The following is a 24,119-nucleotide window of genomic DNA, read 5'->3' on the forward strand; positions in this document are numbered from 1 at the left end:
AAATGGGAGACAGTACCCCTATTGTGTTACTTTGATCTCTATTTTAATGTTCACGATGACGGTATCGTGAGTTAGTATATGCTAAGAGTAGCTACAATGGATACCATATTTTGTTGCTTTTGTTGTTTCATACATTTAATAAGCCTGATTTTTGACATCAGTTTTAAGTTCACAGCAAAATATAATAGGAAGTACAGAGAGTCTGCATATACCATACCATGCTCCCGTACACGCCTAGCCTCCCCTGTTGTTAACATCTTGCGCGACAGTGGCCCGTTTTTAGTAGGATTTTTGTTTTTCAGTTCCTTGGTTTAGTTTTGAGCGAGAGAGCATGAATGCGTGTGAGCAGCCAAGGGGCAGAGGGAGAGGGGGGGAAAGAATCTTGTGCTGTCAGCACAGAGCCTGATGCAGGACTTGATCCCAGGAACAGTGAGATCATGACCTGAGCTCACATCCAGAGTTGGACGCTGAACCAACTGAGCCACCCAGGCACCCTGACAACAGTGGTGCATTTTCTATGGACACGAACTCTTCATTTTGAGGCCAAGTCTCTAATTTGCATTAGTCTTCAGCCTTGGTGTTATACATTCTATGAGTTTTAACAAATGTGTAATGATGTGAATCCACCTTTGTGGTATCGTGTGAAAGAGTTCCACTGCCTTAAAAGTTCTCTGTGCTGTGCCCGTTTCTCCCTACCTTCACCCTAACCCTTAGCTCCATAGCCTTGCTCTTTCCAGGTGTCATATAGTTAGAATCATAGAGTGGATGTCTTTGAATGTTTAGAAAGTGAAAATATCCTGGCAATTGAATGTAGGCATTCAAGATATTCTTTGCCCTTTGTTTTGTTTAGTTGCTCATCAGTAGAGGATCCGATGACCTCTGCCTTCTATGAAAAAAAAGTATGATTTCTCTAGATGTGTGTCACCTAATGGGGAGGGCTGAGAAACATGACATCATGAACCACTACACAGCACTCACATTGGGCTCCTCCTCCTCTGTGATATGCGGTGGGTCTAGATGGACTCTCTAGCAATGGAAGGAGGCAGTCTCAAGAGGTTAGAACTTTATCAAACTGGAATGCCAAATCTTTCCTTCTTACCTTGCCATTGGAAATAAGGCCAGGGAGCGTCTGCTTGCTATGGTTTGGCCATGCTGCAAAGTACAATAGCTATAGAGCACACTTTGTGAGGGGGTGTTTCCTCCTAAAACTGAAGAGTGTCTGCTGAAGAGCTGGGGAAGTTCTGCCGTGTTACAGCAAGCTAAAGGTACTCTCTTTCAACTCCTCTAGTAGTAGAAGTCCAGAAAAATCATGCTAGTTTCAGTCTGACATTGTCAGCTCATGATAATCATTCTCCTAACGCTACCAGTTTCCTCCAGTGTCATAGAGTCGGTCAGTGATGGCCATTGTAAACATCAGTTCACCTGTAGCTGTCAAATTCTGAGAAAACCCATTCTTGCTTTTGGTCAATATAGAGGAGAAAGTAAGATTTCTTAGTCCTTTAAGCCTATGAATGGTATAATTACCACTCAGTGTAGTGTGGTTTCCAGGTGTGGTCCCAAAGCAATACTTTTTAACACATCATAAGACGTACACTTGTAATTCCTGTATTTTTCGATTGTTGATTTAACATGTATTCTGTTTCTTCTTTAGGATCAGATGAGAAGGCTGAGGAAGACTCTATAACCAGGTAGGATTTTTATGGATTTGTAAAAATGACATTTGCTGGGGTACCCGGGTGGCTCAGTCGGTTAAGGGTGTGACTCTTGATTTCAACTCAGGTTTGTGAGTTCAAGCCCCACATCGGGGTTTGTGCTGACAGCCTCCTTGGGATATCTTTCCCGATTTCTGTGTGCACTCACTCTCAAAGTATAAAGGAATGAAATGAGATGAAACGGATAAGGAAAGGAAAGGAAAGGAAAGGGAAGGGAATGAATGCACTGAAAATTATGTGACTCTTAAGGGAATGCAGAGAACAAAAGCAGTTGTTGCGTGTTCTACCCTGGACTAGACACTATATCCTATGGGTAACATCTGTTCAGTTATATAGTCGTTGTATAGCTTTGCAAAGTAGCTGTGTTATTGTAGCCTACTTTTTATTACTTTCGCAACTGTGGTTCAGGGAGGTTGATGACTCGACCATGATTCCATAGTTAATGGGTAGCTGTGGGGCTTTGCCCGTCAGCCCGTGAAGCTTCCACATCCATTCTCTGGTTCCTCAGCAGCACTGAGATGAAGATACAGATCCTAGGGCAGATCAACTCAGAATGTCAAAGGTAATGATGTCGGAACACGAATTTAGGGTTTGCTTAAGAACCCAGGTTAGTCCAAGCATTTGGCCTCATGTATTTGACCACTAGTGCTAACACAAGTCATTAGTGCAGTGGTAACTCGTCCCTTGTTTTTGCCATCCGAGATTTTAGGGTGGATGTCAGCTATGGCCATGGTGTCAAGGCTTTTACATAATAAGCAAGATGTCGTCAGGCAGCTCCTTGGATGTCGTGGTATCCCCTCTTCTTGAGACAAATGAGTTTTCTGTAAGGGAAGGATATCTAGTTGTAGACCATGTTACATTAATTAAATTCAGCCTCTATTTCGAGGATATTGCTATATGATTCTCTGTTGCCTACGTTCCCAGGCTGGTTTCCCTTTGGGCTAGTACCCTTGTCTAGTTCTAGGAAGCTTTTTGGGTTTTTTTGGAGGTTTTTCTTCCCCCCCCCCCCATGACTTTTTTGTACTGTGTTTTTGCCTTATGACCTTCTTCTCTGGTTTCCTTGGTATTTCTTTTTTTTCCCAATAATTTTCCCCCTTCTGCCAGCTGAGGACTCTCCATTTTTTCAGAGGCCAAATCAAAAGCACTTAGAGTCTCAAGATTTAGGGAACCTCAGAGATTAATTCCTCAAAACACCCTCTGGTACGTCAACCTATGTTTCAGCTCCTTGCCCAGTGGTTGTTTCCCTGGAGAATTTGAAACTCAAAAGAGATTGAAGTGACCTATTTGGATATGATAAGTGACAGAAATGAGATTTATATTCTGGTTTTCTTTCTTTCTTTCCTTTCTTCCTTCTTTTTTGTCTTCATCTTGCAGGCAACTGTTTTAATAATAGAAAGCTGGGGAGTGGGTCTAATAATACTCCTAATACAAGGAATGTGGGTAAGAATCGAATTAGCAGAGGAGACCAGGTTTCAAGGAGAACAACACTGAGTTGGTTAGGAATAAGAGCTTGAGAAAAGATGTCAGAATATGGGGGTTTATGCCAAGTGAGATAAAGGTGAATGACAGGAATGAAGGACCCAGGATTCGGGGAGTTGTTTAGAAAGGCATATTCAAATAGAGTGTTCAAGAGTGTCGTGACCGGGTTTCTGCTTTTGTGTGTGTTGGTTTCATTGAAGGTGCGAGCATACCTCAGATTTTCTGATGAGAGAGGTTAAAAATCATTTGAGCTGCTGGGAAGTGTCTGTTTAGAGCAAATAGAAATAAGATATCCCCTACTTCCACCCCAACTGAGGGAGGATAGCTTAGATGCTCTCAAGGAATTGGGGGTGGGGGGTGGAGATCCCGAACATCAGAGATGTATGGCCCAAGGCAAGCTGTCTCCTCACTCCACCTCTTTTCCGAAATCTGTGATGCCCTTCCCATGTACTTGTAGGGCTGGGCAGGGGTAGGACTGACTTGCCCAATCAGTAAGGGAGCTTCATCTGGATCGGTGATAACATGCCTAGGTTGAGGTGACTGTGTGGATGACTGAGACTCCCAATTCGCTTGTTCCCCAGGAGCAGGACATGGCTCCTACCCTCGGTCATTTGAGCCCATCCTGGTTGTAGGACTGTATGGCTTCATAGGCTAAAGATCGAAAGTTTGGGCAATGCCACAGAACCGTGCCGAAGAGTGATGTAGGAGTGGGAGCTCATAGGGAAGAAAATATTCAGGCAGCGTATAGAGAAATAGAGGCACAACTACCAGGACCGTTTTGATCACAGTCTCCCTCCTTGGGTAGCTGAATGCCCCTGAAGGCTTGGAATGTCTTGCTAGTTATTATGGACCTAAATAAGGCAAGACCAGTGTGGGAACAAAGTTGGCCTTGGGAACTTTGACTCTTTCAATCTCTAGTTAGTACTACCACTCATAACATAGAAACCTAAACTTTGATACGTTTACGTAAACGGAGCTCTACCTGACACACAAGGTAATATGTGATGCAACAACTCTGGATGTTTCACCGTGATCGCCATAAGCGTAGCTCCCATCTGTTAATGTATGATGCTATGACGATACCACTGACTAGATTCCCTATGCTGTACCTTTGAGCCTTGTGAGTTATTCATTCTATAACTGGAACCCTGAACTTCCCTCTCCCCTTCACCCGTTTTGTCCATCCACCCACCTCCCCTCCCTTCTGGCAAGAGTCAAATCTCTGCATTTATGGGTCTGTTTCTCCTTTTGCTCTGTTTGTTCATTTATTCCCCTTTTTAGATTCTATACAGAAGTGAAATCATATAGGATTTGTCTTTTTCTGTCTGACTTATTTCACTTAGCCTCATACCATCTAGGTATATCCATCATGTTGCAGATGGTAAGATCTCATTCTCTTTTATAGATGCGTAATATTTCATTGTGTGTGTGTGTGTGTGTGTGTGTGTGTGTGTGTCTGCGTGTGTGTGTGTATGTGCTTGTGTGTGTGTGTGTGGTCTCTTCATGTATTGGTGGACACTTGGGTTGCTTCCATATCTTGTCTCTTGTAAATAATGCTATAATAAAGATAGGGGTGCATATATCTTTTCAAATTAGTATTTCCATTTCCCTTGGGTAAATAAATACCCAGTAGTGGAATCACTGGATCCTATGGTATTTGTGTTTTTACTTTGTTGAGGCCCCTCCATACTGGCTTTCACTGTGGCAATACCAATTTACATCCCATGACCGGTGCACAAGGGTTGTTTCTTCTCCACACCCCGAGCAACCCTTGTTGTTTCCTGTGTGTTGAAACTGAGCCATTCTGACAGATGTGAGGTGAGAAGTCCTTGTGGTAACGTTTATACATTTCATTTTCAACCATTTCAGAGCATTCCCTGCCTGTCACATTTGGTTATGGAAACTCAGACTGGGTCTTTCCTGGAGATTTCACAGGTTAGGAGAGGTTGAGGCCAAATAGAGAACTAAAAGCTTTTGTTAAAACAGGGTCCAAATTGTGAAAGACCTGTACTCTGATGAAAGAAATTGAAGGTGACGGAAAGAAAAAGACATCCGATGCTCACAGATGGGAAGAATACATATTTTTAAAGTGTCTACACTACCCTAAGCCATCGACAGATGTCATGCAATCCCTGTCACCATACCAACAGCATTTGTCACAGAGCTAGACAAACAATCCTAAACGTCGCATAGGACCACAAAAGACCTTGAATGGCCAAAGCAATATGGAAAACGAGGAAACCTGGAGGTATCGCAATCTCAGCATTCAAGTTGTATTCCAAAGCTGTAGTAATCCAAACAGTATGGTGGGTACTGGCATACAAAGTAGCCTCATAGCTCAGTGGACTAGAACCGCAAACCCAGACATAAATCCACCACTGTATGGTCAGTTCATCTTCCACAAACAGGAAAGACTATCCAGTGGGGAAAAGACAGTCTCTTCACCAAATGGTGTTGGGAAAACTGGACAAGCCACATGCCAAAGAATGAACCTGGACCCATTTCTGTACCATACACACAAAGAAACTTAAAATGAATTAAACACCTAAGTGTGAGTCTTGAAACCATAAAAAAAAAAAAAAAAGAAATCCTTGAAGAGAGCACAGGCCGTCATTTCTCTGACTTTGGCTGTAGCAACATTTGACTAGTTATGTCTCTTGAGCCAAGGGAAATAAAGCAAGAATAAAGTATGGGGACTATCCCAACCTACAAAGCTTTTGCGCAGGGAAGGAAACCGTCAAAGCTGAAAGGGAACCTCTGGAATGGGAGAACAAATTTGGAAATGTTTTGCAAATCCAGTAAAGGGTTAGTATCCACAATGTCTAAAAAATTGATACAGGTCAACATCACCCCCCTGCAAAAAAGCCCAGTTTATAAATGAGCAGTAGACATCACCAGACAGTTTTCCAAAGACAACATACAGATGGTCGACAGACACATGAAACGATGCTCCCCCAAACTACAACGAGATACCTCGTCACACCTGTCAGAATGGCTACACTCCAAGACACAAGAAGCAAGTGTTTGCGAGGATGTGGAGACAAAGGAAACCTCTTGCACCGTTGGTGGAAACGCAAATGGGTGCGGCCCCTGTGGAAAACAGTATGGAGGTTCCTCACAAAATTAAAAACAGAACTCTCCTATGGTCCAGTAATTGCACTACTGGATACTACCCACGAGAATACAAAAACACGAATTCCACGGGACACATGCACCCCTGTGTTTATTGCAGCATTATTTCCAACAGCCAGCGCAAGCATCCATTGACAGATGATTGAACGAAGAAGAAGCCCTATGTGAATGTATGTCTGTGTGTGCATGTATATCCATACACACACACACACACACACACACACACACACACACACACACTGTAATATTACTCAATCATAAAACAATGAAATCTTGCCATTTGCAATCACCTGGATGGAGCCTGAGTGTAGTATGGTAAGCAAAGTCAGGGAAAGACAAATGCCATATGATTTTACTCATGTAGCACTTAAGAAACAACAAACGAGCAAAGGGAGGAAAGAAAAGGGGAGACAAACCAAGAAATAGGCTCTTACCTGCAGAGAAGAAAAGGATGGTTGCGGAGAGGAGGTGAGTGGTGGGAGGGATGAAAGGGATGATGGGGATGAAAGAGTGCCCTTGTCATGATGAGCACGGGGTGAGTATGGAGTTGGTGACTCACTATATTGTACAACTTAAACTAATATAACTCTGGATGTTACTATTACTGGAATTAAAATAAAACTTAATGAAAAAAAACCAGAGGACAACTTTTAATGATACCAAGAAACTTCGTGGAATAAACAGATACTTGACCTTTCGCTTAACTTTTTTAAATTTTGTTTTTAAATGCATGAACATGTTTTTGTTGTATTTTTTTTCTCTAAAGGCGTTCCGACACACCTGTTCCTGATGATTCATGGTCTACATCAGCTAGCCAAGACTTTGATTTTCGTTCCAAGGTAAAGTACCCTCCTGTGAAACTCACTTTCCTGCTCTGAATTGAGTTTTCTCCCTTATTTACTCTGAACATTTAAGAGGAGCCTGTGTATCATCATTTTATGTGTGTCATGGAAAGTTAGCAGGAACCAACCACTTTACAGATACATGACGCGTTGAATGTTTTGTTTTGTTTTGTTGTACTTTGGTAAATCCTACAGGTGGAGGCTGATAAAAGAATGGGCTGGAAAATATATAATGACCGTCAAATTATATCGGGAAAAGCTTTCCCAACATGGAGGCAATATGACATTGCTTAAGGATAAGGATTCTTACTGTGATAGTAACATGACTGATAATACTCATGCCTAAATGAAACCTGATTGGGTCCAAGTATCTATTGTAGGTTGCCCCCCGCCCCGGGCAAGTTAAATTTTGGTGAGATACAGGATTTTCCTTTGGCTCTATCCTTTGTTCTACATTTAGACTAAAATCATGTTAGAAAATGTAGAAATTTAGGTGTTTACAGTATTTCTCAACATTTACGTTACAGAGGTGTTCCCCTGTAGTTTTTGAAATAACTCCATGAAGAGTAAGTTAAAATGGTGCATCTCCCCGAAGAATACGTATTTTGCTGAAAAGAGTAGCTCTATGTGCAGAGGCTCTTCATAGCCAAGTTGTCAAATTTCTAATTTCAGAAATCTTTCCTATTCTAGCTTTGAAAACGATCTCCTCCTCGTCCTTGTGTCAGATTCTAAAATTTAAAGTTTCAGACATGTGATATTTATTTCAGTATTCATTTCAAAGCCCCTAAATCTTGATGAGCTCCTGGAGGTTAGGAAAGACACTTGTTTGACTCCTGGAGCTGCTAGAATAAAGGCTTGCTTGGAAGAAGCAATGTCATGGTTTTTGAATGTGAATAAATGAGTAGGGAAATGGAATTCCGTAGAATGGGGTTTGAAAAGTAACAAAATACGCATGATATATCACAATTAAATATGTGAATTTAAAAAGTCAGGCTTCAGTTTATATTCCATTTTAGTGTTTCACATGTATACACGCAAATGAATTCTATTGAGGAAATCAGGAGTTACATAAGAAAGAAGGTTAGAGTATATTTTTAGTATCCTCCCATTGTGAGCTTAGAATTGCAGAGAAAAAGTCCTCAGCCTTTGTTTGTGTAACTCCAACTGTGTCCCATTACATACATCCTTCGAAGGTTCCCATTTCTTCCTAGAATTCTCATTCCCAATTCTTTCTCCATAGTGAATGTTGATGTGTTAGGAACCTCTCTTTTTCCGTTCTTTTCTTAGTCTAGTAATAATTTCTAGCTTTTCGGAAGCGATAGATGCCAGAATTTGAACAATTTATTTATACTGAAAAAAATTAAATTCTTCATTACAGTATTTATCACCAGATAACTGTAGAGTGATAAGAGTCAGTATTATTAGGGATATACTGTGAATCGAAGCCTGTCTTTTACCACATATTATATAGATAGATAGATAGATATAGATATAGACAGATATAGATATAGATATAGATACAGATATATATATAATATACACATATATACACAAATACATTTACACTTATATATGCACACACACACACATATATATACATATATATATACATATATATACACATACACACACATATAAATAAATATATATATATATATATATATACACACATATTTAGAGACATATATCTTTACAAGGTTTAAAAGAGACTATTGTTCATAGTATATTCCCAATCCTACTTATGTACCTGTTGAAAAATGTATGTTGTTTCCACTTACCTTCCTATGCTCACATTTTTCCTTTTCTTTTTTGTCTTAAGCTCATGCTTGATTGATTGGCCACGTGTTATTTTTTTTTTCCTTTTTCCCTCTTCACCCCCCATGCTTTTTACGGTATTTTTAAAATTTTTTTAGTTTGTTTATTTTTGAGACAGAGAGAGAAACAGAGTGCAAGCGGGGTGGGGGCAGAGACAGAGGGAGACACAGAATCCAAAGCAGGCTGCAGGCTCCGAGCTGTCAACACAGAGCTCAACGTGGGGCTGAAACCCACAAGCCGTGAGATCATGACTCATGAGCTGAAGGTGGATGCTGAACTGACTGTGCCACATACGTGTTCCCCGCACCAGGCTCTTTTTTAATGGTTCACGTCTACCCTAATCTGTCCTTGCAGAAACTATTTCTTTAGTGTCTGTTCTTTTAGTACATCACTTTCTGTCAACTCCATTGTCAGCATGTTGGTTATGGAATTCTACTGTCTGTGTGTGGTTTCCCTCCAGGACTCATTGCCCCACAAGGTTTATTATTCTTGTTTTTCTCTTTCTTGGAAGGAGCTGAGCTAAATGTTTTTGTAATGTTTGTATTTCTCTTGGAAACGGAGGGAGAGAAAGAAAGAATGAGCAAGTGCTCGTTGTTGTGATCTGAAAATAGGCAAGGTATGATCTCAGTCCTTTTATATCTGTGGAGGGCTGTTTTGTGACCCAGGATGCCACTTGGAGACATTGGAGAATGTTCTATGTGCACTTAAGAAGAATGTGCATTCTACTGGTGTTGGATGAAAAGATCTTAATATATCGGTGTTGATATCCATGTATATAAATGCATATATATTAGGCCAATATATATCTATGTATATCTGAATACATCTGGTCCAATGACACATTGGATCTGTGTTTCCTTACTGATTTTCTGCCTTGACGACCCGCCTATTGCCATGAGTGGAGTCTTAAAGTCGTCTACAATCATGGTATTTGTACGTATACATTTAATCATGTTTGTGATTAATCGAGTCATATGTGTGGGCGTTTCACTTTGGGGCCATAAACATTTGCAACTGTTAGCTCCTCTTGATGGATAGACCCCTTAATTATGATCCAATGCCCTTCTGAATCTGTTACTACAGTCTCTGGTTTAAAACCTAGTCTTTCTGGTGGAAGTGTGGTGACTCCAGCTTTCTTTTGACTTCTGGTAGCATGATAGGTGGTTCCCCATAGCTTCGCTTTGAATCTGGAGGTATCCTGGGGTCTAACATCAGTGTCTTGCTGACAACATATAGATGGATCTTGTTGTTTGGTTTTGTTTTGTGTTTTATCCATTCTGATTCCCTGTGTCTTTTGATTGGGGCATTGAGTCCATTCACATTCAGAGGGATGAGTTAAAGATATGGATTTAGTGTCATTGTGTTATCTGAAGGTTTCATGCTTTTGGTGAGGCCTCTGGTCCTTTGTAGTCTCTGCTGCTTTCCACTCACAGACTCGCCCCTTAGGATCTCCTGCAGGGCTGGTTTAGTGGTCATGAACTCCATTAGGTTTTGTGTGTCCGGGAACGCCTTTCTCTCTCTTTCTATTCTAAATGACAGCCTTGCTGGGGAAGGGATTCTTCGCCGCAGATGTTCCCATTCAGCACACTGACCGTTTGCTACCCCTCCCTTCTGCCCTGCCAAGTTTCTTTGGACAGGTCTGCTGCTACCCTTATGTGTCTTCCCTTGTCGAATAAGACCCGTTTGTCCCCAGCTGCTTTCAGAATCCTCTCCTTATCTTCGTAGTTTTCCAGTTTCGCTATGGCATGTCGTGGTGTTGACCTAGGTTTGTTGATTTGGAAAGGAATTCTCTGTGCCGCCAGGACTTGGATGACCGTTTCCTTCCCAGGATGAGGGAAGCTCTCAGCTATACGTTGTTCAAAAAAACCTTCTCCCCCTTTCTCTCACTCTTCTTCTTCTGGGACTCCTAGGATGTGGCTAATATTTCATCTCACCGAATCACGTAGGTCTCTAGTACCTGCCTCGTGATCTAGTCATTTCCTTCCTTTCCTTTCTCTGCTTCATCTTTGTCCACAATTGTATCTTCTGTTTCACCGATTCTGTCTGCTGCTTCTCCCATCCTTGCTGTCACTGCATCCAGTTTACTTTGTATCTCCTTTACACCATTTCATTTTCAGCGTTCATCGTGACGATTCCTTAGGTCCTTGATCTCTGAAGCAGTAGATTGTCTGCTGTCTTCTATGCATGGTTTCAAGCGCAACTATGCGTCTCATGAGTGTCATTCCAAAAATGTGCTCACATATATTGTTTCTGTCTCTTTTGAGCACTTCACTGGCTGTCCTTTCTTCCCGGAATTTTTTTTTTTGGGGGGGGGGTGGCAGAATTCTTCGATTTCGTCGTTTTGGCTAGATTCCTGCCCTTTATGTGTTCTAATAGCTTGTTCTCTGTCCCGCACCTGCGAGTAATACTATATTATAAAGATCTCCTACTCTTTCCAGGGCCTGGCAGTTGAACAAATGTTTTTGGAGTGTGTTGTGTGCACTCTTTCGGTGCGTCTTTGGGGGCTGTTCTCGCTACTTGGAGTGGCGGTTTGGGCCTTCCACCAGATGGGCTTTGATTTGTTTGTTGAAGTAATCCTGGAAACGAGGAGAAGAAGGTGGTGAAGAATCCTTAGCCCAAACAAAACGAGAAATGACTGGAGTGGAAAAAAAGACCAAACAGTGACTCAAAGGAGCTATAGGGCTTAATCCAGAAAGAGAGGGAGGAAAATGAAGAAGGTGATCTAGAAAACTATAGCGAAAATGCGCAATCGAATAAACAAAGAACCAGAACAGAGGAACAATGTAAAAAATATAGATATAGATATAGATATAGATATCTATATATATCTAAATGTAGATATATAGGTATATATTAAGATATATAGATATATGTAGATATATAATTAGCTTTGACCCACGTCAACTCGAGACTCCTAGGCTGTTTCCAAAGGGAGAAGAGGAAAGAGCAGAGTAGAAAGAGAAAAAAGGGAAAAGAGAAGAAAGGGAAAGCAAAGGAAAGAAAAGATGGGCGCCTGGGTGGCTCAGTAGGTGAAGCGTCCGACTCTTAAATTTGGCTCATGTCATGTTGTCGCTGTTGGTGGGTTCGAAACCCCCATCAGGTTCTGCAGTGAGAGCATGGCTCCTTCTCGGATTCTCTCTCTCTCCTTCTCTCTGCATCTCTTCTGCTTGATCACTCACTCTCTCTCTCAAAATAAAGAAATAAACATTAAAAGAGAAAAGGAAAGACAAAAGAATAATAACTCAAATGAAAACAAACTAACTAACTAAGTAAGATAGAAAACCGGAGGAGAGTTGTCTATTGGTGCCTGGGACTGGTGGCTGTACTGGTCTAGAGGAGGGGCTGTGTGGTCCCATCAGTGTCAGTCTCACTCCTATAGAGAAGCAGTTATGAGGCACAGAGAGCCAGGGTTTGGTGTAATGGGCCTGCCTCCATGGAGGCTCACTGTCCATTCCCTGAAGCCCCACGATGTTGGTCATGGGGAGAGAAATGGCGACACCCCAAACCTCTCCTGCCCACACGAGGTGTCTCAAAACTCACTGTTTAGGCTATCTTCCCGGAATAGCCTGGGGAGCCGCCTTGCCTTGCTGCACAGTCCCCTGTGCCACCTGAGCACTGAGCTGGGATTCAAAACCCTGTAGGATCCCGCTTTGCTCAGACCTGGTAGTGGAGTTGCGCCACTCTGCCCAGTGGACAGAGGGCCTCTGGCTCGTGCCTGCACGGTCTTTTTCCCTTGGGCAGGGCAATACCTCCCCTTTCCACCATAGTCAAGGTGTTCTCTCCCAGTGTAGCCCTGAGATTGCTACCAAGCCTAGGGGCGGCTCCCTCCCCACCAGGCATGGGAGGTGGTAGCTCTGGTCTAGAGAAAGTCTGGCAACCTTGAAAATCCTGTTTTTTAGCCTCTAAGGCTGTTTTGCAAAGTAGAAACTGGCCCTCTGGATCTCTCCTTGGTCTGTGGTCCGGACAGGCTTTCTCATATCCAAATGCACTTCTCACAGCCTCTCTCTCTACCTTCCTTTCGTTTCTCCACCAAAGGGCTTCCGCCACTCCATGCCTGTGCGGACCATTTTATTTCTCCCAATTCGCATACACACCCTTCTGTCCCGCCAAGCTGTCACTTTGCACCTGTGGAGATTTTTCTGTCCCTCTGCAGCCTGTATTCCTGGTATTCCAAGTGTTGTGACCTCAATACTGCTGTGTTTGAGGGACAAGGGAAATTCTGATCCCCTCCCCTGCCATCTTAACTCCTCCCTCCAGCTTTTACTTTCCTTTTCACAATTTCAAAGTTGGGTGCCTAATCGACTAAGTCACCCAGGCCCCCCAAGAATGCTTGTTTTCAATGGGAAGATGTTTGAAGGCCAATAAAATGGCCCTAGTGTCCAGAAAAGAATGGCAAAGTTAGAATGCGTCTTTGAGTTTCCCATGTGGGGCTATAATAAGTTCCACTAAACTCTTAGTGGAGACATCATATAGGTATACATTTGACCCTTGAACAAGATGGGTTTGGAATGTGGGAGTCCTCATACATACAGATTTTTTTCAATAAATACAGTACCATCCTGTAAACATATTTTCTCTTCCTTATGATTTTCTTTTTCGTCTTGTTTTTTTTTTTTTTTAAATTATTTATTTTGTGAGAGAGAGAGAAGACAGAGCACGTGAGTAGGGAAGCGGGGGCAGAGAGAGAATCTTCATCAGGCTGCCAGCGTTGAACGCAGGAAGTATAGATCATGACCTGAGCCAAAGTCAAGAGCCTGACCCTGAAACGACAGTGCCACCCAGCACCCCTTCCTTACGATTTTCTTAGTAACCTTTTCTTTAGTTTATAGTGTAAGAATATAGTATGTAATACATATAACAGGGAAAACATGCATTAATCGACCGGGAATATTGTTGGTAAGCTCAGCATTCCGTTATCCTAACCCTGACCTTCCATGCTCAGTTTACAGAGCAAAGGCCAAATGAGGCCGAAAAGGTAGATGAGACCTAGAGAGCATATACAAGCGCTTCTGCTTTAATGTTCTGGTTTCAACACATATATACTTTTTCATTTTTATGTGTTATTGCTTTTAAAGTGGGAAATTCCATAGTAATTTTGGGTTTTTTTTTTATTTGGTTTTGAGGTTTCAATAGATACTTGTGGATTTTCGAGTGCATGGCCATCAGAGCCCATAACCCTTGCTTTGTTCAAGGGTCAAGTGTATAGTGATTTGGTACTTATGAGATCTTCTCTGTGAGATTAGTGTAAATGTTTTGACCTTAATTAATTGGTCCTCGTATACTGAGTGCGTACCAAGCAGTCAGCTACTGAGTGTACAAGGGGAGGGTTTAGGTTGTTGTGGTCGGAGCAGAAAAGTAAGTCAACAGCAATCCATTATAAGTGACTATAAAGGCTTCATCGATAGGAAATGGACAATGTTAGTTGAGAGAATATTGGGGGCGTTGGCAGTGAGGATGACGATGAGAGTGGGAGTGGGAATTTTGGTAGTCAGAAAAGATCTGAGAGTGGCAAAAGGTGCCAAGTGAAAGATGAGAAGGACCAGTCGTGTAGACCGTGGCGAGGGACATTCTGGACAGAGAGGACCACGGATCATCATTTTACTCCAATGTCTTAGAGTGACCAAGAAGTAGGAAGACCCACTCCATCATCATAATCATTATTATTGTTGTGTGTAGAAAAGAAAAGGTGCATAGTGAAATGAGTGCTTGGCACATTTTAGGTGACTAAGACATAAATGTTCTTATACTTGCCGTTCGAATGCTTACTACACATTCTGAAGAGTTCCATACCTATATCTACATTTTTTTTGCTACTAGTTCACCATGATTTTAAGAAAAGTTTTTCTTACTACTTTGCCATTCGATCCAACCCTTCTCTCGTCAAGAAAAAGGTCAAGCCTTTGTTTCCCTAAACGAAGCAGCAGCTACAACAGTGTTTTGTTGATACTCAACATGATATACTCCAAAGTTTCTGATCATGTGAGGTATGAATTGACACTGAAACAAATGTCTGCCATTTTGTTAGAAGCAGTTTTCATTTATAGCAAGTACACTTTTAAAGAATTTGTTTCAAAACTTATTTCAAATGTCCTTTAATTTTGGTCAGGAATGCAAAGGAAGGTGTTTTGTTAGTTCCTTTTTGAAATCTGCATACAAGTCAGGCTTCTGCCTTAGAACGTACTTATTCTGGCCTTCCATGATCAGTTTAGAGAGTCAATAGCCGAATGAGGATTCAATGGTACGCTGAATCAAGAGAGCATATATGAGGTTTGGTATTTAAAGGTTTTGGTGTTCAATACGTTTTTCTTATTTGCAAGTCTGGTTGTTATTAAAATCATAAATTCAGATATTTTTCTTGGAAAAGGCTTAGGAAGTCTTCACGCAACTCATTACTGATGCTACTTTTAACAGAGTATGTCTGAGAAGCCCAACAAAGATGTTCCTCATTTCTCTGGAGCTGTGGATCAGAAAGGGCAAAGGATATTACATGGACAAGTAGAAGGTAAGAACTGTATTTTATGCAAAGGTCATTTGACAGAATGTTGATTTAAAACAGGAATACTGATATATTCTAATATGTAAAGAAAACGGCCTGTTAAGTGCATAGGAAAGAGAAAGAGATGTGAAAAGGAGGTAAGTTGCATATCGTATGTGGTGCCAGCAACAGATTAAATTGAGAGTGCCACCAAAGGAGCTAAATGACTAGTTCCCTTTCAAGGCACTGGAAGGCCTAAGGAACCTCAGGAAAGAAGAGAAGAGCCAAAGAGGGAATGATGTGAATGGCCGAGACTACAGGGAGTAAATGAAGGAAAGTAAGCCGGTGTGTATGGTGTTTCTACTGGAAGGTGGTAAAATACACTAGTTCTTAAAAAAGGAAGAGCAGACTATCTGAAATGCAGCAACACTATCAGGTGAGCTTCTCGTACCAGAATTTGTCAGAGTCGTATCCCCAAATGTTCCCACTCTTACTGTTATCCTCACTGTTGGCAAGACATTAAGGACTGACCTAGCTGATGATGCAGAGTTATGTCCTAAGTACCATGGGTGAACATACGCATTTGTAGTCAGCGATAAATGTATATACGTTAACGCCATATAAAATGGGGGTACTTCATACGGTAGAATCAATTAGGGCAAAATAAGAGAATTGGAAGGAGGGTCAGATAAGGAGACATCAAGATAACTCATCTGACATTTTGGATGCCGTATTTGTGACTTTTGATTATTTTGGCAATAACTGCCCTTAATAGGTGAACTATATTTTTAATGTTCTAGGAAAATAAGGAAAAGAAACAAAAAAAACCCCACTATAATCAGTAGTATGCTTTCATATTCTGTCTGATAGTTCTGATTGTTGTAGAATGATCCCTGGTACTTCTTTGATTCCTATCTGCCAGAAAAATGAACTAAGTCCTAGTTAGTTGGAGAAAATTAACAGATTTTTCATATTTCAGAGAGCTTTTATATGGTAGAACATAGGGGCAATCACCAGGATTCGCTCTCTCTCTCTCTCTCTCTTTTTCGGAGTAAAATAAGATTGTTGCGTCTTTCACAATTTCTGACATCGTGATTTCATCTATTCCTTTTAAACCTTTCTTCAAATGGATCCATAGGGATGTAGGAATTTTCAAGGCCAATACCAAGAAAACAGATTCCAGGAAAGGTATTCTGTGACATGACCTTCTGACTGCAACCACGTGTAAGACATCAACCCAAATAATAAAATTTCATATAATGCAGTTGTGTTAGAGGCATCCCAATGACACCCAGATTTGATCGTTCACTAGAAGAGCTCACAGGACTCAGCATATAGTTGTAGTCATGCGTGTGGATTGGTATGGGGACAGGCAAGTAAGGCCAATCAGCACCGAGCAATGGTGCATGGGGTGAAGGCCAGAGGAAGCCAAGCGCAGGCTTCCAGGAATCCTTTCTCTATGGAGTTAGCAGGATGTGCTAAATTCCTCCAGCATGAAATTAGGACAGCACAAGTGAAATGTTGTCTGCCAGTACGAGGCTTATGGATACTCAGTGCCCGAGGTTTTCATCAAATGCTAATCACATAGGCATCTTCTCCTTAGCATGTCCCCAAATTCCAGGTTTCCACCAAGGAAATCAAGTGTACAGCCTTAAGCACATTGATTGTACCAGCACTTAGGCACAGTGAACCACTCTTAACCAGCTAGGGAATGGTGGGAACCCTCCTTAAATCCAAGATCCCGGGGCACCACCAAGGGCCAGTCATTCAAGTAGGATGTTCTGAGGGTAGCCATCTTTGGCCTGCTGGATGAAATCTGTTCTGCATAGGAATTATAGCCCTGACGTCATTTTTGGTGGTGTCTTCAAATTTTGTTTTACTAGCAAGTAACATGACGGTTACCATGGTACTGGTTTCAGTTTCATCATCCATATGAAGTAGGTATTTGTACAAAAATTACCAGGGAGGGCCATATTAGGTCATTATAACCTTTTTTTATGGGATTAAGCTTTCATTGTGATTCTTAGGTATGATCAACATAATGATTTTTGATTTAAAATGAGAATGAAAATCTCTTAATTATATGGAAAACCTAGGTGTGATGCCTATGGTGCTGAACCCCTGTTTATAGGTGTAAGATTTTGGGTCATATTCATCAAATGTTTTCTTGCCTAAGTATACAAATAACTGTTGTATTTTTGTGTTTTGTTTATGCAGTTTCATATACTTCCAAATGGGAGACAGTACCCCTATTGTGTTACTTTGATCTCTATTTTAATGTTCACGATGACGGTATCGTGAGTTAGTATATGCTAAGAGTAGCTACAATGGATACCATATTTTGTTGCTTTTGTTGTTTCATACATTTAATAAGCCTGATTTTTGACATCAGTTTTAAGTTCACAGCAAAATATAATAGGAAGTACAGAGAGTCTGCATATACCATACCATGCTCCCGTACACGTCTAGCCTCCCCTGTTGGTAACATCTTGCGCGACAGTGGCCTGTTTTTAGTAGGATTTTTGTTTTTCAGTTCCTTGGTTTAGTTTTGAGCGAGAGAGCATGCATGCGTGTGAGCAGCCAAGGGGCAGAGGGAGAGGGGGTAAAGAATCTTGTGCTGTCAGCACAGAGCCTGATGCAGGACTTGATCCCAGGAACAGTGAGATCATGACCTGAGCTCACATCCAGAGTTGGACGCTGAACCAACTGAGCCACCCAGGCACCCTGACAACAGTGGTGCATTTTCTATGGACACGAACTCTTCATTTTTAGGCCAAGTCTCTAATTTGCATTAGTCTTCAGCCTTGGTGTTATACATTCTATGAGTTTTAACAAATGTGTAATGATGTGAATCCACCTTTGTGGTATCGTGTGAAAGAGTTCCACTGCCTTAAAAGTCCTCTGTGCTGTGCCCGTTTCTCCCTACCTTCACCCTAACCCTTAGCTCCATAGCCTTGCTCTTTCCAGGTGTCATATAGTTAGAATCATAGAGTGGATGTCTTTGAATGTTTAGAAAGTGAAAATATCCTGGCAATTGAATGTAGGCATTCAAGATATTCTTTGCCCTTTGTTTTGTTTAGTTGCTCATCAGTAGAGGATCCGATGACCTCTGCCTTCTATGAAAAAAAAGTATGATTTCTCTAGATGTGTGTCACCTAATGGGGAGGGTTGAGAAACATGACATCATGAACCACTACACAGCACTCACATTGGGATCCTCCTCCTCTGTGATATGCGGTGGGTCTAGATGGACTCTCTAGCAATGGAAGGAGGCAGTCTCAAGAGGTTAGAACTTTATCAAACTGGAATGCCAAATCTTTCCTTCTTACCTTGCCATTGGAAATAAGGCCAGGGAGCGTCTGCTTGCTATGGTATGGCCATGCTGCAAAGTACAATAGCTATAGAGCACACTTTGTGAGGGGGTGTTTCCTCCTAAAACTGAAGAGTGTCTGCTGAAGAGCTGGGGAAGTTCTGCCGTGTTACAGCAAGCTAAAGGTACTCTCTTTCAACTCCTCTAGTAGTAGAAGTCCAGAAAAATCATGCTAGTTTCAGTCTGACATTGTCAGCTCATGATAATCATTCTCCTAACGCTACCAGTTTCCTCCAGTGTCATAGAGTCGGTCAGTGATGGCCATTGTAAACATCAGTTCACCTGTAGCTGTCAAATTCTGAGAAAACCCATTCTTGCTTTTGGTCAATATAGAGGAGAAAGTAAGATTTCTTAGTCCTTTAAGCCTATGAATGGTATAATTACCACTCAGTGTAGTGTGGTTTCCAGGTGTGGTCCCAAAGCAATACTTTTTAACACATCATAAGACGTACACTTGTAATTCCTGTATTTTTCGATTGTTGATTTAACATGTATTCTGTTTCTTCTTTAGGATCAGATGAGAAGGCTGAGGAAGACTCTATAACCAGGTAGGATTTTTATGGATTTGTAAAAATGACATTTGCTGGGGTACCCGGGTGGCTCAGTCGGTTAAGGGTGTGACTCTTGATTTCAACTCAGGTTTGTGAGTTCAAGCCCCACATCGGGGTTTGTGCTGACAGCCTCCTTGGGATATCTTTCCCGATTTCTGTGTGCACTCACTCTCAAAGTATAAAGGAATGAAATGAGATGAAACGGATAAGGAAAGGAAAGGAAAGGAAAGGGAAGGGAATGAATGCACTGAAAATTATGTGACTCTTAAGGGAATGCAGAGAACAAAAGCAGTTGTTGCGTGTTCTACCCTGGACTAGACACTATATCCTATGGGTAACATCTGTTCAGTTATATAGTCATTGTATAGCTTTGCAAAGTAGCTGTGTTATTGTAGCCTACTTTTTATGACTTTCGCAACTGTGGTTCAGGGAGGTTGATGACTCGACCATGATTCCATAGTTAATGGGTAGCTGTGGGGCTTTGCCCGTCAGCCCGTGAAGCTTCCACATCCATTCTCTGGTTCCTCAGCAGCACTGAGATGAAGATACAGATCCTAGGGCAGATCAACTCAGAATGTCAAAGGTAATGATGTCGGAACACGAATTTAGGGTTTGCTTAAGAACCCAGGTTAGTCCAAGCATTTGGCCTCATGTATTTGACCACTAGTGCTAACACAAGTCATTAGTGCAGTGGTAACTCGTCCCTTGTTTTTACCATCCGAGATTTTAGGGTGGATGTCAGCTATGGCCATGGTGTCAAGGCTTTTACATAATAAGCAAGATGTCGTCAGGCAGCTCCTTGGATGTCATGGTATCCCCTCTTCTTGAGACAAATGAGTTTTCTGTAAGGGAAGGATATCTAGTTGTAGACCATGTTACATTAATTAAATTCAGCCTCTATTTCGAGGATATTGCTATATGATTCTCTGTTGCCTACGTTCCCAGGCTGGTTTCCCTTTGGGCTAGTACCCTTGTCTAGTTCTAGGAAGCTTATTGGGTTTTTTTGGAGGTTTTTCTTCCCCCCCCCCATGACTTTTTTGTACTGTGTTTTTGCCTTTTGACCTTCTTCTCTGGTTTCCTTGTTATTTCTTTTTTTTCCCAATAATTTTCCCCCTAATGCCAGCTGAGGACTCTCCATTTTTTCAGAGGCCAAATCAAAAGCACTTAGAGTCTCAAGATTTAGGGAACCTCAGAGATTAATTCCTCAAAACACCCTCTGGTACGTCAACCTATTTTTCAGCTCCTTGCCCAGTGGTTGTTTCCCTGGAGAATTTGAAACTCAAAAGAGATTGAAGTGACCTATTTGGATATGATAAGTGACAGAAATGAGATTTACATTCTGGTTTTCTTTCTTTCTTTCCTTTCTTCCTTCTTTTTTGTCTTCATCTTGCAGGCAACTGTTTTAATAATAGAAAGCTGGGGAGTGGGTCTAATAATACTCCTTCTAATACAAGGAATGTGGGTAAGAATCAAATTAGCAGAGGAGACCAGGTTTCAAGGAGAACAACACTGAGTTGGTTAGGAATAAGAGCTTGAGAAAAGATGTCAGAATATGGGGGTTTATGCCAAGTGAGATAAAGGTGAATGACAGGAATGAAGGACCCAGGATTCGGGGAGTTGTTTAGAAAGGCATATTCAAATAGAGTGTTCAAGAGTGTCGTGACCAGGTTTCTGCTTTTGTGTGTGTTGGTTTCATTGAAGGTGCGAGCATACCTCAGATTTTCTGATGAGAGAGGTTAAAAATCATTTGAGCTGCTGGGAAGTGTCTGTTTAGAGCAAATAGAAATAAGATATCCCCTACTTCCACCCCAACTGAGGGAGGATAGCTTAGATGCTCTCAAGGAATTGGGGGTGGGGGGTGGAGATCCCGAACATCAGAGATGTATGGCCCAAGGCAAGCTGTCTCCTCACTCCACCTCTTTTCCGAAATCTGTGATGCCCTTCCCATGTACTGTTAGGGCTGGGCAGGGGTAGGACTGACTTGCCCAATCAGTAAGGGAGCTTCATCTGGATCGGTGATAACATGCCTAGGTTGAGGTGACTGTGTGGATGACTGAGACTCCCAATTCGCTTGTTCCCCAGGAGCAGGACATGGCTCCTACCCTCGGTCATTTGAGCCCATCCTGGTTGTAGGACTGTATGGCTTCATAGGCTAAAGATCGAAAGTTTGGGCAATGCCACAGAACCGTGCCAAAGAGTGATGTAGGAGTGGGAGCTCATAGGGAAGAAAATATTCAGGCAGCGTATAGAGAAATAGAGGCACAACTACCAGGACCGTTTTGATCACAGTCTCCCTCCTTGGGTAGCTGAATGCCCCTGAAGGCTTGGAATGTCTTGCTAGTTATTATGGACCTAAATAAGGCAAGACCAGTGTGGGAACAAAGTTGGCCTTGGGAACTTTGACTCTTTCAATCTCTAGTTAGTACTACCACTCATAACATAGAAACCTAAACTTTGATACGTTTATGTAAACGGAGCTCTACCTGACACACAAGGTAATATGTGATGCAACAACTCTGGATGTTTCACCGTGATCGCCATAAGCGTAGCTCCCATCTGTTAATGTATGATGCTATGACGATACCACTGACTAGATTCCCTATGCTGTACCTTTGAGCCTTGTGAGTTATTCATTCTATAACTGGAACCCTGAACTTCCCTCTCCCCTTCACCCGTTTTGTCCATCCACCCACCTCCCCTCCCTTCTGGCAAGAGTCAAATCTCTGCATTTATGGGTCTGTTTCTCCTTTTGCTCTGTTTGTTCATTTATTCCCCTTTTTAGATTCTATACAGAAGTGAAATCATATAGGATTTGTCTTTTTCTGTCTGACTTATTTCACTTAGCCTCATACCATCTAGGTATATCCATCATGTTGCAGATGGCAAGATCTCATTCTCTTTTATAGATGCGTAATATTTCATTGTGTGTGTGTGTGTGTGTGTGTGTGTGTGTGTCTGCGTGTGTGTGTGTATGTGCTTGTGTGTGTGTGTGTGTGGTCTCTTCATGTATTGGTGGACACTTGGGTTGCTTCCATATCTTGTCTCTTGTAAATAATGCTATAATAAAGATAGGGGTGCATATATCTTTTCAAATTAGTATTTCCATTTCCCTTGGGTAAATAAATACCCAGTAGTGGAATCACTGGATCCTATGGTATTTGTGTTTTTACTTTGTTGAGGCCCCTCCATACTGGCTTTCACTGTGGCAATACCAATTTACATCCCATGACCGGTGCACAAGGGTTGTTTCTTCTCCACACCCCGAGCAACCCTTGTTGTTTCCTGTGTGTTGAAACTGAGCCATTCTGACAGATGTGAGGTGAGAAGTCCTTGTGGTAACGTTTATACATTTCATTTTCAACCATTTCAGAGCATTCCCTGCCTGTCACATTTGGTTATGGAAACTCAGACTGGGTCTTTCCTGGAGATTTCACAGGTTAGGAGAGGTTGAGGCCAAATAGAGAACTGAAAGCTTTTGTTAAAACAGGGTCCAAATTGTGAAAGACCTGTACTCTGATGAAAGAAATTGAAGGTGACGGAAAGAAAAAGACATCCGATGCTCACAGATGGGAAGAATACATATTTTTAAAGTGTCTACACTACCCGAAGCCATCGACAGATGTCATGCAATCCCTGTCACCATACCAACAGCATTTGTCACAGAGCTAGACAAACAATCCTAAACGTCGTATAGAACCACAAAAGACCTTGAATGGCCAAAGCAATATGGAAAACGAGGAAACCTGGAGGTATAGCAATCTCAGCATTCAAGTTGTATTCCAAAGCTGTAGTAATCCAAACAGTATGGTGGGTACTGGCGTACAAAATAGCCTCATAGCTCAGTGGACTAGAACCGCAAACCCAGACATAAATCCACCACTGTATGGTCAGTTCATCTTCCACAAACAGGAAAGACTATCCAGTGGGGAAAAGGCATTCTCTTCACCAAATGGTGTTGGGAAAACTGGACAAGCCACATGCCAAAGAATGAACCTGGACCCATTTCTGTACCATACACACAAAGAAACTCAAAATGAATTAAACACCTAAGTGTGAGTCTTGAAACCATAAAAAAAAAAAAAAAGAAATCCTTGAAGAGAGCACAGGCCGTCATTTCTCTGACTTTGGCTGTAGCAACATTTGACTAGTTATGTCTCTTGAGCCAAGGGAAATAAAGCAAGAATAAAGTATGGGGACTATCCCAACCTACAAAGCTTTTGCGCAGGGAAGGAAACCGTCAAAGCTGAAAGGGAACCTCTGGAATGGGAGAACAAATTTGGAAATGTTTTGCAAATCCAGTAAAGGGTTAGTATCCACAATGTCTAAAAAATTGATACAGGTCAACATCACCCCCCTGCAAAAAAGCCCAGTTTATAAATGAGCAGTAGACATCACCAGACACTTTTCCAAAGACAACATACAGATGGTCGACAGACACATGAAACGATGCTCCCCCAAACTACAACGAGATACCTCGTCACACCTGTCAGAATGGCTACACTCCAAGACACAAGAAGCAAGTGTTTGCGAGGATGTGGAGACAAAGGAAACCTCTTGCACCGTTGGTGGAAATGCAAATGGGTGCGGCCCCTGTGGAAAACAGTATGGAGGTTCCTCACAAAATTAAAAACAGAACTCTCCTATGGTCCAGTAATTGCACTACTGGATACTACCCACGAGAATACAAAAACACGAATTCCACGGGACACATGCACCCCTGTGTTTATTGCAGCATTATTTCCA

At 41.8% G+C, this 24,119-nt stretch overlaps 1 protein-coding gene across 1 annotated transcript in view; it reads left to right on the plus strand.

The window, feature by feature from the left end:
* LOC125159768 (ankyrin repeat domain-containing protein 26-like) overlaps window positions 1-24,119 on the plus strand; it is a gene marked incomplete at its 3' end in the record, with an annotated part of 71,515 nt that overhangs the window by 33,843 nt on the left and 13,553 nt on the right. Inside the window, exons 6-9 of the mRNA XM_047848393.1 lie at window positions 1,652-1,688; window positions 7,090-7,162; window positions 15,392-15,482; window positions 19,337-19,373. Of these exons, the coding sequence (XP_047704349.1) occupies window positions 1,652-1,688; window positions 7,090-7,162; window positions 15,392-15,482; window positions 19,337-19,373 (238 nt within the window). The remainder of the gene's footprint in view (window positions 1-1,651; window positions 1,689-7,089; window positions 7,163-15,391; window positions 15,483-19,336; window positions 19,374-24,119) is intronic.

Source organism: Prionailurus viverrinus, unplaced genomic scaffold, assembly GCF_022837055.1.
Source record: "Prionailurus viverrinus isolate Anna unplaced genomic scaffold, UM_Priviv_1.0 scaffold_61, whole genome shotgun sequence".
Taxonomy (NCBI): Eukaryota; Metazoa; Chordata; class Mammalia; order Carnivora; family Felidae; genus Prionailurus; species Prionailurus viverrinus.